Source organism: Macadamia integrifolia, chromosome 9 (genome assembly GCF_013358625.1).
Source record: "Macadamia integrifolia cultivar HAES 741 chromosome 9, SCU_Mint_v3, whole genome shotgun sequence".
NCBI lineage: Eukaryota > Viridiplantae > Streptophyta > Magnoliopsida > Proteales > Proteaceae > Macadamia > Macadamia integrifolia.
The window spans coordinates 27,312,536-27,325,775 of NC_056565.1; the positions used below are offsets into that span (position 1 = coordinate 27,312,536).

At 36.9% G+C, this 13,240-nt stretch overlaps 1 protein-coding gene and 1 pseudogene across 2 annotated transcripts; one reads left to right on the forward strand and one right to left on the reverse strand.

Moving 5' to 3' along the window:
- Positions 1-5,993, forward strand: part of LOC122088764 — a 6,512-nt pseudogene extending 519 nt beyond the window's left edge.
- A 1,650-nt stretch (positions 5,994-7,643) lies between these two features.
- Positions 7,644-10,908, reverse strand: LOC122088713. 2 transcript variants are annotated; one of them, XM_042658034.1, is made up of 6 exons: positions 10,704-10,908; positions 10,455-10,575; positions 10,140-10,368; positions 10,037-10,042; positions 8,190-8,342; positions 7,644-7,875 (listed from the first exon to the last, which is right to left on the reverse strand). In XM_042658034.1, the coding sequence occupies exons 1-6, from the start codon at positions 10,781-10,783 to the stop codon at positions 7,754-7,756; spliced, it is 711 nt and encodes a 236-aa protein (XP_042513968.1). In that variant the 5' UTR covers positions 10,784-10,908; the 3' UTR covers positions 7,644-7,753. The 2 variants fall into 2 exon arrangements, with proteins under 2 accessions (XP_042513968.1, XP_042513969.1); XM_042658035.1 differs by lacking the exon at positions 10,037-10,042 and having other exon boundaries at positions 10,704-10,903.
- Between the last annotated feature and the right edge of the window lie 2,332 nt (positions 10,909-13,240).

Sequence of the window (13,240 nt, forward strand, 5' to 3'; positions counted from 1 at the left end):
TTTTTATTAAATATATAAATTTTGGGTTGAATCCATTATTACATACAGGTTGAAGGTGCCTACTTGGCGGATAACAAAAGCCTCAGCAATTGGGATTTATACTCCAAAGTGGCAGGTGTGATTTTTGGTGGTGTTAGTTGCAAATGGCAATGGTTGAGCATCACACTAATACTGATCATAATTACTAATTATAGTAACCAACTTTGGCAAATAATTAAACTGGGGGAGTTTTGATTAGCAAGAGGAGGAGGAGCTAGCTTGGGAGAATTTGATAAGTGTGGATCAGGTTCTCGTACAATTTTATTCATACACATGGAATTCACCAGGATTAGAATCATACAAGAATGGTTCTAAGTATAAGAATCTGATCCATTCTCGTTGAACTTGATTAACCTTTTGATGTTTGGTTGTGGTTATGAGTGATCACCATAAACACAAGATACTGCGAAATAACGATACCACTCTTTTAAAATGAAAAAAGTCGCACTCATTGGTCCCAACTTGTGCAAGGGCCACGCAGCTTGATAGCAAATCTTTTACCCACATAAGAATAACATGGCGATTTAGATCCTCGATCTCCAGTCACGTTGGACGCCCAACGTGCATCCGATAACTGGGAACCCTTGGGATGCTCAAAGCCATTGGATGTGGCTAGATGCCCAGCGCGGCTGGAGAGGATCAGAATCCCATGCCATGGAATCTTGCCTCCTTTGGTCACACATGCAACACCCATGTTGGACAGGGTGACACAAGCGACAAGGTGGCGTGTGTTTAATTTAGGGGAATATCATACAAGCAGTGAATCTTGGGATCAGGCCTCATCTAGGCCTGGGCCTGGGCCTCGGCCTAGCCAGATGTATTTCCCATTGAGGCCCAATCTACTGCATCAGTCAGCCCATGAAGGCATGAACCGACCAACAAAATGAGAGGACATTTATTAATTAATCTCAGCTCCTATTTTATCATAACTAAAAATAGGTTCCTGGATTGAAGGTAAATTATTACATATAAGGATCTTCTCTATATTTTTCAAATGAAAAATGTCATTTTTCCCCCTTTTAATCATCCAAGCTGAGCTCTCAGTAATATCAAAATGGGGAGAAAAAAATTCTTGTTTATGCGATTTTCTTATTGACACTATGGTATTAAGTATCGGTATCATATCCGGGTATTGTCTGATATCTATTGGTATCTTTGGATATCATACTAATACGATATCGATATGAATCGGTAGTGTCAATATGGGTATTTCGATCTAATAATGGACATTTTATCCAAATTTTAGGGAAAAATGGTCTGATATTGTTCACATGGCAGATCCATATTGGCATAGGCCGAGATCAATATTGTTACTAATACCATGATCTAATTCCTTCATTGACACCCTTTAATGTATAAAAAACTTTTTAACCCCCTTAATATAACACAGTTCTTTTTTTAGTATGATAAAATTCTGTCATTTCGCATATACTCTAAAATGACATGATAGTAAATACATTTTCCAAATTATTTAATTTTAAAACTTTTTTCACCCATGATAAAAAGAACTTTGGGAATAAAACAAGAGCCAATTAAAAGAATGTTACATTTTCGGAATCTAAGTCCCTTTTTCCCTATCTTCAATTGATTGCATGAGCTTCACGGTGACATAATTGTTTGCCACTAGAAAGTAATTTCTTCACAAACAACTTTTTGGCTACTTTCTATGGGGAGCTCCATACAGCCCATGGGAGGATCCTTAACTACATGCCCACTTTAAATGCCGATATTTGTCACACAAAGATTTAGATAGAGCTTAAATCTTGTGGATAGGTAGGCCCCAAGGTCCATTGTTCATATATCAAATTTTGGACTTTGCCACATGGTGAAACAATGTTTGAAAATCCAAAGCCATGGGAGAGTGTATAATATACTCAAGGTATCATAGGCTTGCATAGATTCAAGAGGGTATATGACCGAACTAAGCTCCGACATACATTTGACACATGGTTAATCTAAACTATGACTTCTCTATCCAACAGTCAAAATAACACGAAAGTTGTCCACATGGAAAAAGAATAATGGTGTGTAGGAACTATTCCATGTTCGATGTGACATATATTAAAAACAAAATTGATTTTTTTTATTTCCTCCTTTTCAGGGTATATACAGGATGGAAGTAATGGAGATATTGCTGCTGATCACTACCATCGTTTCATGGTACCAACCCCTTCCACTTATTACTTAATTTTATTTTGTTGAGGCTCTATTTATTTCCAAAGAAAATGTTGAAGGGAAATCCTAATTGAAGCTTATTCTAGTACATAATACACTCATTACCAAGCTATAAACCCCGAGGGGGTAGCCGAGTTAACAAGGGACCTTTGCCTAAAGAAGCTTGTGGTTCTGAGTTACCTCTTTGGAGCCACTCACAAGGGGTGTTTAGTGCTCTTCACCGCTTTTGAAAGTTGAATGATTCTAATTCAACCCCATTATGAACCGATCCATGCAGTTGTGAGGTCAACTTGGGCCCACGAGACTAGTCAGGCCAAAAGGCCTAAATACCCATTTGTTAGCAAAAAGAATACTGTCTTTGTTCATATTGTCAATTGACTAACTTCAAATACAAATTATTTATTCTCTTTTTTCCCCCGAAGTTTTTTAAAAGAATGATCATTCAGAATAGATGTATATTTTTAATCCTCCCCCCATATGGGTTCTTTTTACCTTTTCCTAGTGATAACAACAACTGATCAAATAGGAAGATGTGGAGATAATGCATTCACTTGGAGTTAATTCCTACAGATTCTCCATTTCATGGGCAAGAGTCCTCCCAAGTAAGTTAGCATATTAGTTCTTTTGTTTCTTTTTCCTTCTTCTAGTTATAGATGAAGTTAGACAATTTAAATTAATATGTAATGTAATACCAGGTGGTAGATTTGGAGAGATTAATCCCAAGGGAATCGAATTCTACAACAAGCTCATAAATGCGCCTCATTCACAGAGGTAAATCATATGCAACTATTCAGACAGCCAATAGCTTTGTATTATTCTCCATTCTTCTGCTGTTCTGTTGCAGCTAAAGTAGTAATGAATTCCAGTCCTCTTCCATGGCCCCTTAATGTGATTGGACAATACCTTCTCATGGGCAACAGCAATAGTAGTCTAAGACCTTGTCATGTTAAACTTTATCATTATATGATGGAGACTAATATGCATATATAGGTTCAAAGTTCTGCTAACTTCTTTTCTTATTATCCATCCAGGAATACAACCATTTGTTACATTGAATCATTTTGATATTCCTCAAGAACTCGAAAACAGATATGGATCATGGTTGAATCCCCAAATACAGTAAGGCTTTCTTTTTTCAGAATCACTAGGAGTGGACTAAAGTACTCACATCACATCCTTATCCTCTCTAACTCTTTACCAGACAATATTTAAGCTTGCATAACTATAACAAGTTTGGACCAGTCGAAGATAGAAACAAGTCCATGCTTCTGTTGATAGTGCTTGTGGTTTCTTAATAAGGTTGGGTCTATGACCAGTCTCATCCATTAGCTTCTTAGCATTAAACCCTTCTTGCCCATCAAACGAAATAGGGAGTGGGTGCAGAAGCTTATAGCTGGAACTCTTGTTACATACATCAAGACTACATACTCCATGAAAATGGATTTGATTGATGAGAAAGATAGATATTTTCATTCAAATCGCCACCTTAAAAGATAGGAGTAAATGAAAGCAATGATAAACGTTTATAGAATTCAACTCAAAATTGGTAGCATATCATAAATAAAGACTTGACTTTCTTTTGAGTGCAGGGAAGACTTTGGATATTTTGCAGATGTGTGTTTCAGAGCTTTTGGAGATAGAGTGAAGTACTGGATCACCTTTAATGAACCAAATTTTATGGTGATATTCGGCTACATTAACGGGCGTTCTCCACCCCGTCATTGTTCCAAGATGTTTGGTGATTGTCAATTTGGAGACTCTAAAACAGAACCATATATTGCAGCACACAATGTAATATTATCACATGCAACTGCTGTTGACATCTATAGAAAAAAATATCAGGTAGTTCTGGATTTTCTTGATTAATGTTTGGGCTTTGTGATCACAAAATTGATTTTAAGATTTCTTCGAAAAAATTTGATTTACTTTGCTACTTTGGGGAATATATGGAAATAAAACTCTTGTGAGTCATTTAACTTATCTTTGTTACATATAAAAAGGTTGAACAAGGAGGTATGATTGGGATCGTGATGAACACCTTCTGGTCTGAACCACTAAGAAATCTTACAGTCGAACGATTGGCAGTTCAAAGAGCTCTTTCATTTTTTGTTGGATGGTAATCAATTCAGACAAGTTTTTTTTTATAAGACTATTTAAGTACATTATTGTGATACTGCTACATGAACACTTGCCGATCAGTTTTTTAGCATAGATGTTAGGATATTGTGGTTTATATATTGAATTTGCATTTCATTGACTGTTTGGAAATTGGAAATACCATCACTCTATATATTTTATAAAACATTTGTTCTGACAAGGGCAAATGAAATTGTGATTTTAAATGTTATTGTATCCCACAACCACTTCTATCTGTTGTTTATGATTTTCTTCATCCAATGTTTTTCTTTAATCTTTATGTATACAGGTTCTTGGATCCCATAATCTATGGTGAATACCCTCCTGAGATGCACAAACTTGTGGGTTTGAGGTTACCAAAATTTTCATTAGAAGAAAAGAAGAAACTAGAGAACAAGCTTGATTTTATTGGAATCAATCATTATTCAAGTCATTATGCTAAGGACTGCATGTTTTCCCAATGTGACTTTGATACGCGTCAATGGTTATGGGATACCTTTGCATGCCTCACAGGGGAAAGGAATGGGATCCCTATCGGTGCTCCGGTAAGAACCAATGAACAATTTCCTGTTATAATCCATTTATAGGGTCCAAATCTCCCATGTCTACAGAAATTACTGTAGCATTAGGAGGCATTCTTGAATCTTGACACTTATAACTCACTCATACCTAGTGAAACATGTATTTTCTCTTCAAAAGACTGCAATGCCTCACTCCCATGTCGTTCCTTATGGCCTCGAGAAGATTATCAGCTATGCGAAAGAAAGATACAACAATACCCCAATGTTCATCACAAAAAATGGTAAGAAATATTTGACTAATTATCCTGTATATTTAAAAAAATTAGAATCAACATATACTGATCAATGACCTCCTTGAAAGTATATTTATTTTGACTCCAAGTACATAGACATGAGTACAATATTTTGTGCATAGGATACCCACAAGGGAGCAATCCAAATGTTTCTATTGAGGACATCCTCAATGATACAAGAAGAGTAGAATACCTGAGCAGCTACCTGGATTCCTTGACCGTAGCAATGAGGTATGACATTGGATTTAATACACCTTTTCTAATATTCTTCTGCCATTTTTCATTTGACTATTTCTTATGCATGGTATGCATCATCCACATGAATTCACTCTCTTTCATAGGCATGGAGCTGATGTAAGGGGGTATTTCGTATGGTCTCTTCTCGATAATTTTGAATGGAGTTTTGGGTATACATTGCGGTTTGGACTTTATCATGTGGACTTCAATACATTAAAGAGAACACCTAAATTATCAGCAGAGTGGTACAAGCAGTTTCTAACTGGAGCAAAGACATTGAAAGAAAAGGCCAGCGAGATAGAAGTGTGGCACCAAAGTATCATCTTGTCTTTCACCCTTAGTAAATAGTTTATTGGGTCTGACAATTGTAATCAAGAAAGTCCTAAAAGATGGCTGTATTGTTCAATGTCAATCATGTTAGTGCCCACAAATCCCATTTTCCTTGTTTGTTGGATCTCTTCTGTACTATAGTAAGATGCTGGTGCCCAAACTCCTGCATTCAAGGTCCTTCAATTTCTTCTCCAACGGTGGTAGCTCAATAAGTCACAATGTTGTAACATTTCTTTTATAAAAATGAATTTATGTTTATGCATGTATAGCTCCAAGAAAATCAAATTTTGCTTTGGTTTCCCTAACTGCAGGCATGAGGTTTTTTCCAGAAATACTGAACATTTTTTTCTTTATATATCCACAAGATAACTCCTTTATTAGTGCAAGCTAATTTTTCATATGTTACAATGCAATTTGTAGATGTTGAGCTGATATGAGACTTTTCGAGTCGCCTGGTGAACACCGAACTTTTTACGAAGATACTTCAAATTCAAGGGTTAGAGTTCCAGTGAACACTTACTTTAGGGGGGGGGGGTGGGGAATCAGTGAGATCCAAAGGACCAAATTTGATCAATGAAATAAGAAATATATGATTTTGAATTTGAAGATTATTGATCTTAATTAATGTTATTTCATTGATTTCTTCTACAAATTTCATTTCAATTATGATTTAGCCAACTAAAAGGTAAGACAGCCTGGCTTATTGAACCCCCCCCCCCCCCCCGGGCGGGTTGTGCATCCAGACTGTGGAAGTCCTAGGAAATGGTTATATATATATATATATATATATGTATTATAATGGAAGGAAATTGTTTTATTTGCTAAACAGGAAGTGTACCATTAGAAATCAACTTAAACTGGTAAGGAATAACTTTGAATTTGAAGATTATTGATCTTAATTAATGTCATTTCATTGATTTCTTCTACAAATTTCATTTCAATTTTGATTTAGCCAACTAAAAGGTAAGACAGCCTGGCTTATTGAACCCCCCCCCCCCCCGGGGGTTGTGCATCCAGACTGTGGAAGTCCTAGGAAATGGTTATAATGGAAGGAAACTGTCTTATTTGCTAAACAGGAAGTGTACCATTAGAAATCAACTTAAACTGGTAAGGAATAAAATATAGAGCATAAATTATATTTGGATGTAGAACCAATTAACAAGTACACTGTCATAGCTCAACCAACAAGGGAAGGTTAATTGCATAAAATGAATGGGATCATTATACATATCTATATCAGTGCATAATCTCTTTATGCATCCAAGATTACGCTGAATACACTTCAAACTCAAAAACAAAAATGTTGCTTTGCACCCAATCATTGAACTCTTTCTCACATGAAACACATGCTACTGAGCAATAAAAAGCAGCGTTGGCTTGAAGTCTATGCAGAAATTTTTAATGGGGGAAGGTTCTCCTGAGAAAGTGGCATGGAGGAGCACACCAATGAGGGGTGGCAAAACAACGTCCTACATTGAAGGGCGGCAAGGTCATTTCATATGAAGAGGAGAGAGATAGCACGGAGGTGCTTGCCTACCCTACCCCAGAGGCTCAGAGAACCTTTTTCCCTTTTTAATTTACAATACCCCCGGAAACAGCTCTGCAGCCAACAAATTTTCTCTATGGAGTTTATAATGGATTATTGAAGAAAATATTATGTAATGTAGGCCTTGCACTAACTTAAATTTTTTTGCAATTCAGTTATAACCCAAGTCTAAACTCTATTGATGCTTTTATACCAGTCCCCAGTATGTGTCTGTTGTGAGTTGGCATCATTAGAACCTGTAGTCAGACGTTCTACCATGTATCCTGAACATATAATTTTCAGTTGAGTCACAAAAGTCTCTAAATCAACAAAAATAACAATGGCCACATGTCTTTGGGTTTGATCATTTTCTGCATATAGATTGCACTTGCAAGAGGGAGAAAGGGCAAAAAAAAGTTATATATGGGAGAATCACTACAAGACCATAGCCAGGAGTCCAATCCAACAATTACAAACTTGAAGAGAATAAATACAAGTCAGTGCCACTCTAGTCCTCCTAAAGTGGTGGATCCCATACCTTCCCACACTTCATTGCAGCCTACTTCTTCACTATCAATACCCTCCATATCACAGTCCCACCACCCTCTTCCATTTGCATCTGAAACAGAACAAAATCATAGTTACATGGGTTGGTAGACAAGTTGCACATGGTTCATAATTTTTCATTTTTAAGTAGAGAATAATGCCTAATTGATCCTATAGTAGGACTTAGGAGAGTGAATAAGAAAACTTGTTAACAGTAGGAAAATTCCAGAAAATCCAACAGAGACGCATCATATGAATAATGCTAGTTTCCTTACATGACTTGTTTAGCCCATGCATATGCAGCACAAACTTTAACAAACATGGGTTATGTGGAAATTATGTTGAGCTTAATTGTTTGGGAGTTTAGTGATGGGATAGTTTTCTTACAGTGATTATAAGCAGTTCTTGGCTTCTTCTCCACAATAAACTTCTCCTTTTCCACAATAATCTTCTCCCTTTGTCTTCTCCCATTTTGCTTGGGCTTTGGATCATCTCCAAGAACTAACATGTATCTTGGAGTATCAAGTGTCTCAAGACCCCCTTGGGAATTAGATAAAAAAAGTCAGATCAAAGCCCATAATATCTTTTCTGTAAGAAAACATAGAAAATTATTTCGCAGCATCTATATTTGATCCACATAGCAGACTAAATGGAAAACCCTATCAAATTAGTAGTCCAAACAGTACCATAAAGTTTAGAAAAAAAATTTAATTCATTGAAGCTCTTGAATTCATCTGGAAGAACGAGGCACCTAATAATTTTACAAGATACCTATAATTTTTTTTTTTTTTTTTGGGGGTGGGGGGGGCTCTTCATGTTTCTCATTCCATTGCCAGAAAATTATGAGATGGTTCATCTACTGCAACAAAGAAACTTGTGGCTGTTAGAAGATACAGTGGGGCTAAGCCATGCCACCGGTTACTCTCTTTTATATTAAGGACATCCCCTACAATGCAATCCGGGTAATACAAATCTACCTCCAAGATGAAACAGCCCCGCAAGCCCTTTCAGTAGCTGTTGCACTCACTAACCGGTCCAAGTCAATACACACCTGGGCTGTGCTCAATCAAACAAGGACAAGAGACTGAATGTTTCACAAAAACAGTGAACACTAGGAAGCAAAATAAGGAGAGTAGGTGTGTATATGAGCGAGAGAGGATAGAATATTCAGAATTGCATTCTAAAGTGTCCAGGACATCCTATTTATAGAGAAGTACCCCTTGAAAACACATCCAAGAAGGCTCAAAAGGTATATCTCCCAAAGAGAAAGACACAAAGGAAGAGTCGTCGATGTTCAATACATTTTGGAAAAAGTACAACATAGAATCAACAATGTTAACAACCCGTTAAAACAATGCCTATCCAACATCAATAAAAACCCAATGAACGTTGAACAGAGGACATCACATGTTGGTAAAGTTTCCAATACCTAACTTAAAGCGTTCTATATCTGACGTTGAGAACAAGACAAGTCAAGTCGGAAAAACTCATCCAATGTCTGCCACGGCTAATTCAGATATGGGTCTGGCCGCTAACCAGAAAGAAAATATACATATTAATGCCACATCATGACCTGGCTCAGCTCGCGTACATCTGAAAATGAACCTCAAACCCCCAGAGATAAGAGTATAACGAGTCTCTTAGATTTCTATTTTGGGTGGACTATCGTGGTCTCAGATTTGATTTCCTTTGATAGGACCCTAACTTGTAGTTCACATTATGTTATATAAAGTTATAAACATCATATCTTTCTTCCAAAAGCAATAAATTCATTTAATACAACAGTTTTCCTGTGTTTTATGGGCTTTATTCATCTGAACCTCAGGTTTATTTTTTGAATTTCAAGTTAGCCACCTATTTAAGGAGTCCTTGGAAGTTGGAAGAGGTTATAAGCAGGCACTTGGGACCTAAGATTTCCAGGTCATTGCAAAGGAACTCGACAGCCAATGAAAAAAGTATTTGGAGAAAGTTCAGAAAGAAGGTGGAAGAACTATTTGATGTTTCCAGAGATTGATGATATATTCTGATACAGTAAACAGCACAGAAGACTATAGCCATCGGAAAGGTCTTTGGATGGTGGAGAGCGAATGGTATAAATTCGATTGATTCCAAAAGAAAGGAAGGAAATTAAGCATTTTCCAGGATATGCCAACAGGGCAGCATTGTAATATATTGGTGCTAACGGGTATCAGTCACAAACATATTGAATTCCAAATGAGCAAAGGGAAGCTCACCTTCACCTGAAATGCCATAGCCACTCATAAATATATGAATAAGAGCACAAATGAAGCGCAAAGGAGCAATTTGTTATAGCTTATCTGAGATAGGAGTGTTGACCTTTATAAGAACCTTCAAATGGGCATCTTCTCTTTCTTGATTCTTGCTCATCAGCTCTTGCTGATTCTTCAGTTTCATCTCTCTGACTTGAATCATCACAATCTTTTGCATCTTTTCTAATATGCTTGAACTGTTCAAATATGGCTTCATTAAGAGACCCAACTGGTTGATTGAAAGGAACAGCAGAATCCCTGTTCCCCAGCATTGATGAAAAGGGCTTCTGTTTTGCCTGATATTAATTCGATTCACTGTTAATGACTCGAAATCCATTTGCAGCAGAGTTAGAACTAAGAGGAAAACATAAAATCCAAATACCTGAACTGTTTTAGCTGATATGGGAGTCTTATTAAGCTTCCGATCAAGGAAGTCAGAGAAAGATATGCGTGACTCCTGCTTCGAGGGTTTGCATTTCAAATCTCCATTGGAGTCCTTGGAACTGATTTGATACACAAAAGAGAGAACCAACAAAAAAGAAATTGCTTTTTAATCAGAAACACTAACAGAAAACAGAAGAGTTGTGAAATTACAAGAGATTATACCCAGAGAAAGAGGGCAAAAGCTTACCCGCTCGAGCATTTGAAGACAAAAGATGATGAAAGAGAACGCTGCCCAACTGCCCTAAACGAATCCCCTTTTGAACTCATCTTTTCTCCAAACCCTTTTCAGTTTTTCTCTTCTCCTGCGCTTATCTTGTGGTGAATTGCCTCCCGCTGCTACATTTTTTGGCGCCAAAACTCCAAAAATTTGAACCTGCGAGGAGAGAAATCTCGATATTTTGAAGTTTGAACCCGGGAGAATAGGATATGTAGGATATTTTCGTATTTTACACCTGTGCTCCTATATTTAGTGTATTTTGCAATGGGTGACCTCCACGGCTCTGCCGTCCTTGTTTTCTAATCGTTCGCGCTTCATATGGGGGAACCAGATCCTCTCTAGCACCAGCGTGCCCAATGCGCCCAGCCCGTCCGAATGTGTACCTGATGCTGCCAGTCATCCTATGCACGTTGGAGTGGATTCAAATCCTCAAATTGGGGGCACTTTTTTAACCGTTGAAATGGTATCAAAATATAAGATCCAGCTCCTCTCTATAGTGTCCAAGGACTAGAGAGTGATCTCACGGCTAGGGGTGACCTCGGGATGTGTGCCCAAGTCCTCCTAACCACAAGATCACTCTATGGTCCTTGGGCTCTTTGGCCTATCCCAAAATATATGAGACGTCCTAAACAATGAACCAAATTTGAATGGAAAATGGTGGGAAATGAGTTAACTAATAGTTACCCAATCTTATTTTGAATGATTTGGTTAAAATAAAGGTTCAGTGGTTAACTTGTAAATTGAAATTCAATTTTGTGTAATTTTGTAATTTTTTCAATCTAAATTCTGACCTCAAGGGACCACAATTTACCAAATAATAAGGTGTCTGCCAATGCAATAGAGTGTTTGCCTAATTCTAAGGAGTGGTGGTTGCTTGTTCGACACTCCGCCCCCCTTCCCCCCTCCCCCCTTCCCCCTTCCCCCTTCCCCTTCCCCTTCCCCTTTTCTAGTTGTCCTTTTGAGTTGGGATGTCAACCCCTAGTGGCCTATGGATCATCAAGAGGATCTAACCAAAATAAAATATATAAAAAAAAAAAAAATCATCACCCATTTGCCCCCTCTCTCTCTCTCTCTCTCTCCTTGACATGTGGGCCACTATATATACAACTCATTCGTTCCCTCGCTAGTGCTCTCATTGGCCCAACATGGGACATTTTATCTCAGACTTGCAATGTGTTGATCCCTTTAAAAAAAAAAAACACATAGATACTAGAAAAGGTAAATCCTATGTATTATATACGTATAGGAATATAAATTTTAAAATTTTGATGGATTTCAAGGATCATGCATATGAAATTTATGTGAACGACTGGATTGATAAGGGATAATAGTCTAATGTGTTATTTTCTATAAAGGGACTAATGGGCTTTGATTTTCTCAACAAGGTTCGGACTTACATTGCTAAGGAATCGTTTGGTCCGATTTAAAATTGATGAAAAAAAAAAAAATTGTAATTAAAATTTTTTGAAAACGTTACACTGATTTATTGGATGAAAAGAGTTGTGGCCTTAATTGACATATTGAGTATATTATCGAGTTAATTACAAAAATATTCTTGATAACGATATTAAAGTTTTTCATTTTCCTTTGGTTATAATTCTCTACATAAGAAAAGAAAAACAAGTAATTCCACATCAATTTTTTTTTTTTTTTTTTTTGTTAAAACAATTATAAATCAATTCATATCTAACCAAACGACACTTTAATACATTGGGGGGTGGATTTATTGCCACATGGCATCTCATGAACATGACTTACCATTAATTTTGTATCATCCATTATCATATCCATCCTATGTATCATGAGCTACATCAAAATACATTTTTTTAATTATAATTTTTATTTAAAACATTTTTTATATATTTTATAAAAGGGCATGAGAACTCTATCAACACTCTAATTGTAGCTTCACTAGTCCAAAGGTATTTTGTGTCTTCTCGCATCTAATAGGTTACATGGTTTAGGTGTAAGTGTGTGTAATTGGGATTTACCCTTGGGTCTGAATCGTAAAACTAGACAGATTTGATGATCCCTCGTTAGCAGAAGAAGAGAACCCTATCCACTTACATTGTCATTATGCCACTATATAAGCTAATGGGAGGGCATACAAAGGCACAAGGGTTGGGAACCGTGCCCACCTATGCCTAGACATAGAGACACGTAAGCTGGCAGAGTTGTTTTCACCTTTGCAAAAATTTAATTTCACTTAACTCCTCATAGTTTATGTCTGAAATATATTTTTCCCACATAAACATTGCATCTCATTTGTTGCTTATTACGATTTTGCCTGTTACACTTTTGTGGCCTAGGTAAGGACATTCTTCTTTGGCAAAATTACATGATTACCCACTTTTGGGTTTCCCTTTACAAAATTACCCACAAAAAGTTTTGGTCAACAAAAATACCCAAAATTAGGTTTGGGTTTACAAAACTACCCAAAATAGTGATTTTCCTTCATCTGCCTATTTGTTTTGTCATTTTTACCCCTGGCCAAGGTTGTAGCACGG

Bases quoted from the DNA above. Each gene is read 5' to 3' on its own strand.
- LOC122088713 (XM_042658034.1), bottom strand. From the start codon at position 10,783: ATGAGTTCAAAAGGGGATTCGTTTAGGGCAGTTGGGCAGCGTTCTCTT. The intron at 10,576-10,703 runs GTAAGCTTTTGC...GTATCAAATCAG, and splicing joins GTCTTCAAATGCTCGAGCGG to TTCCAAGGACTCCAATGGAG. The intron at 10,369-10,454 runs GTATTTGGATTT...AATTAATATCAG, and splicing joins TATCAGCTAAAACAGTTCAG to GCAAAACAGAAGCCCTTTTC.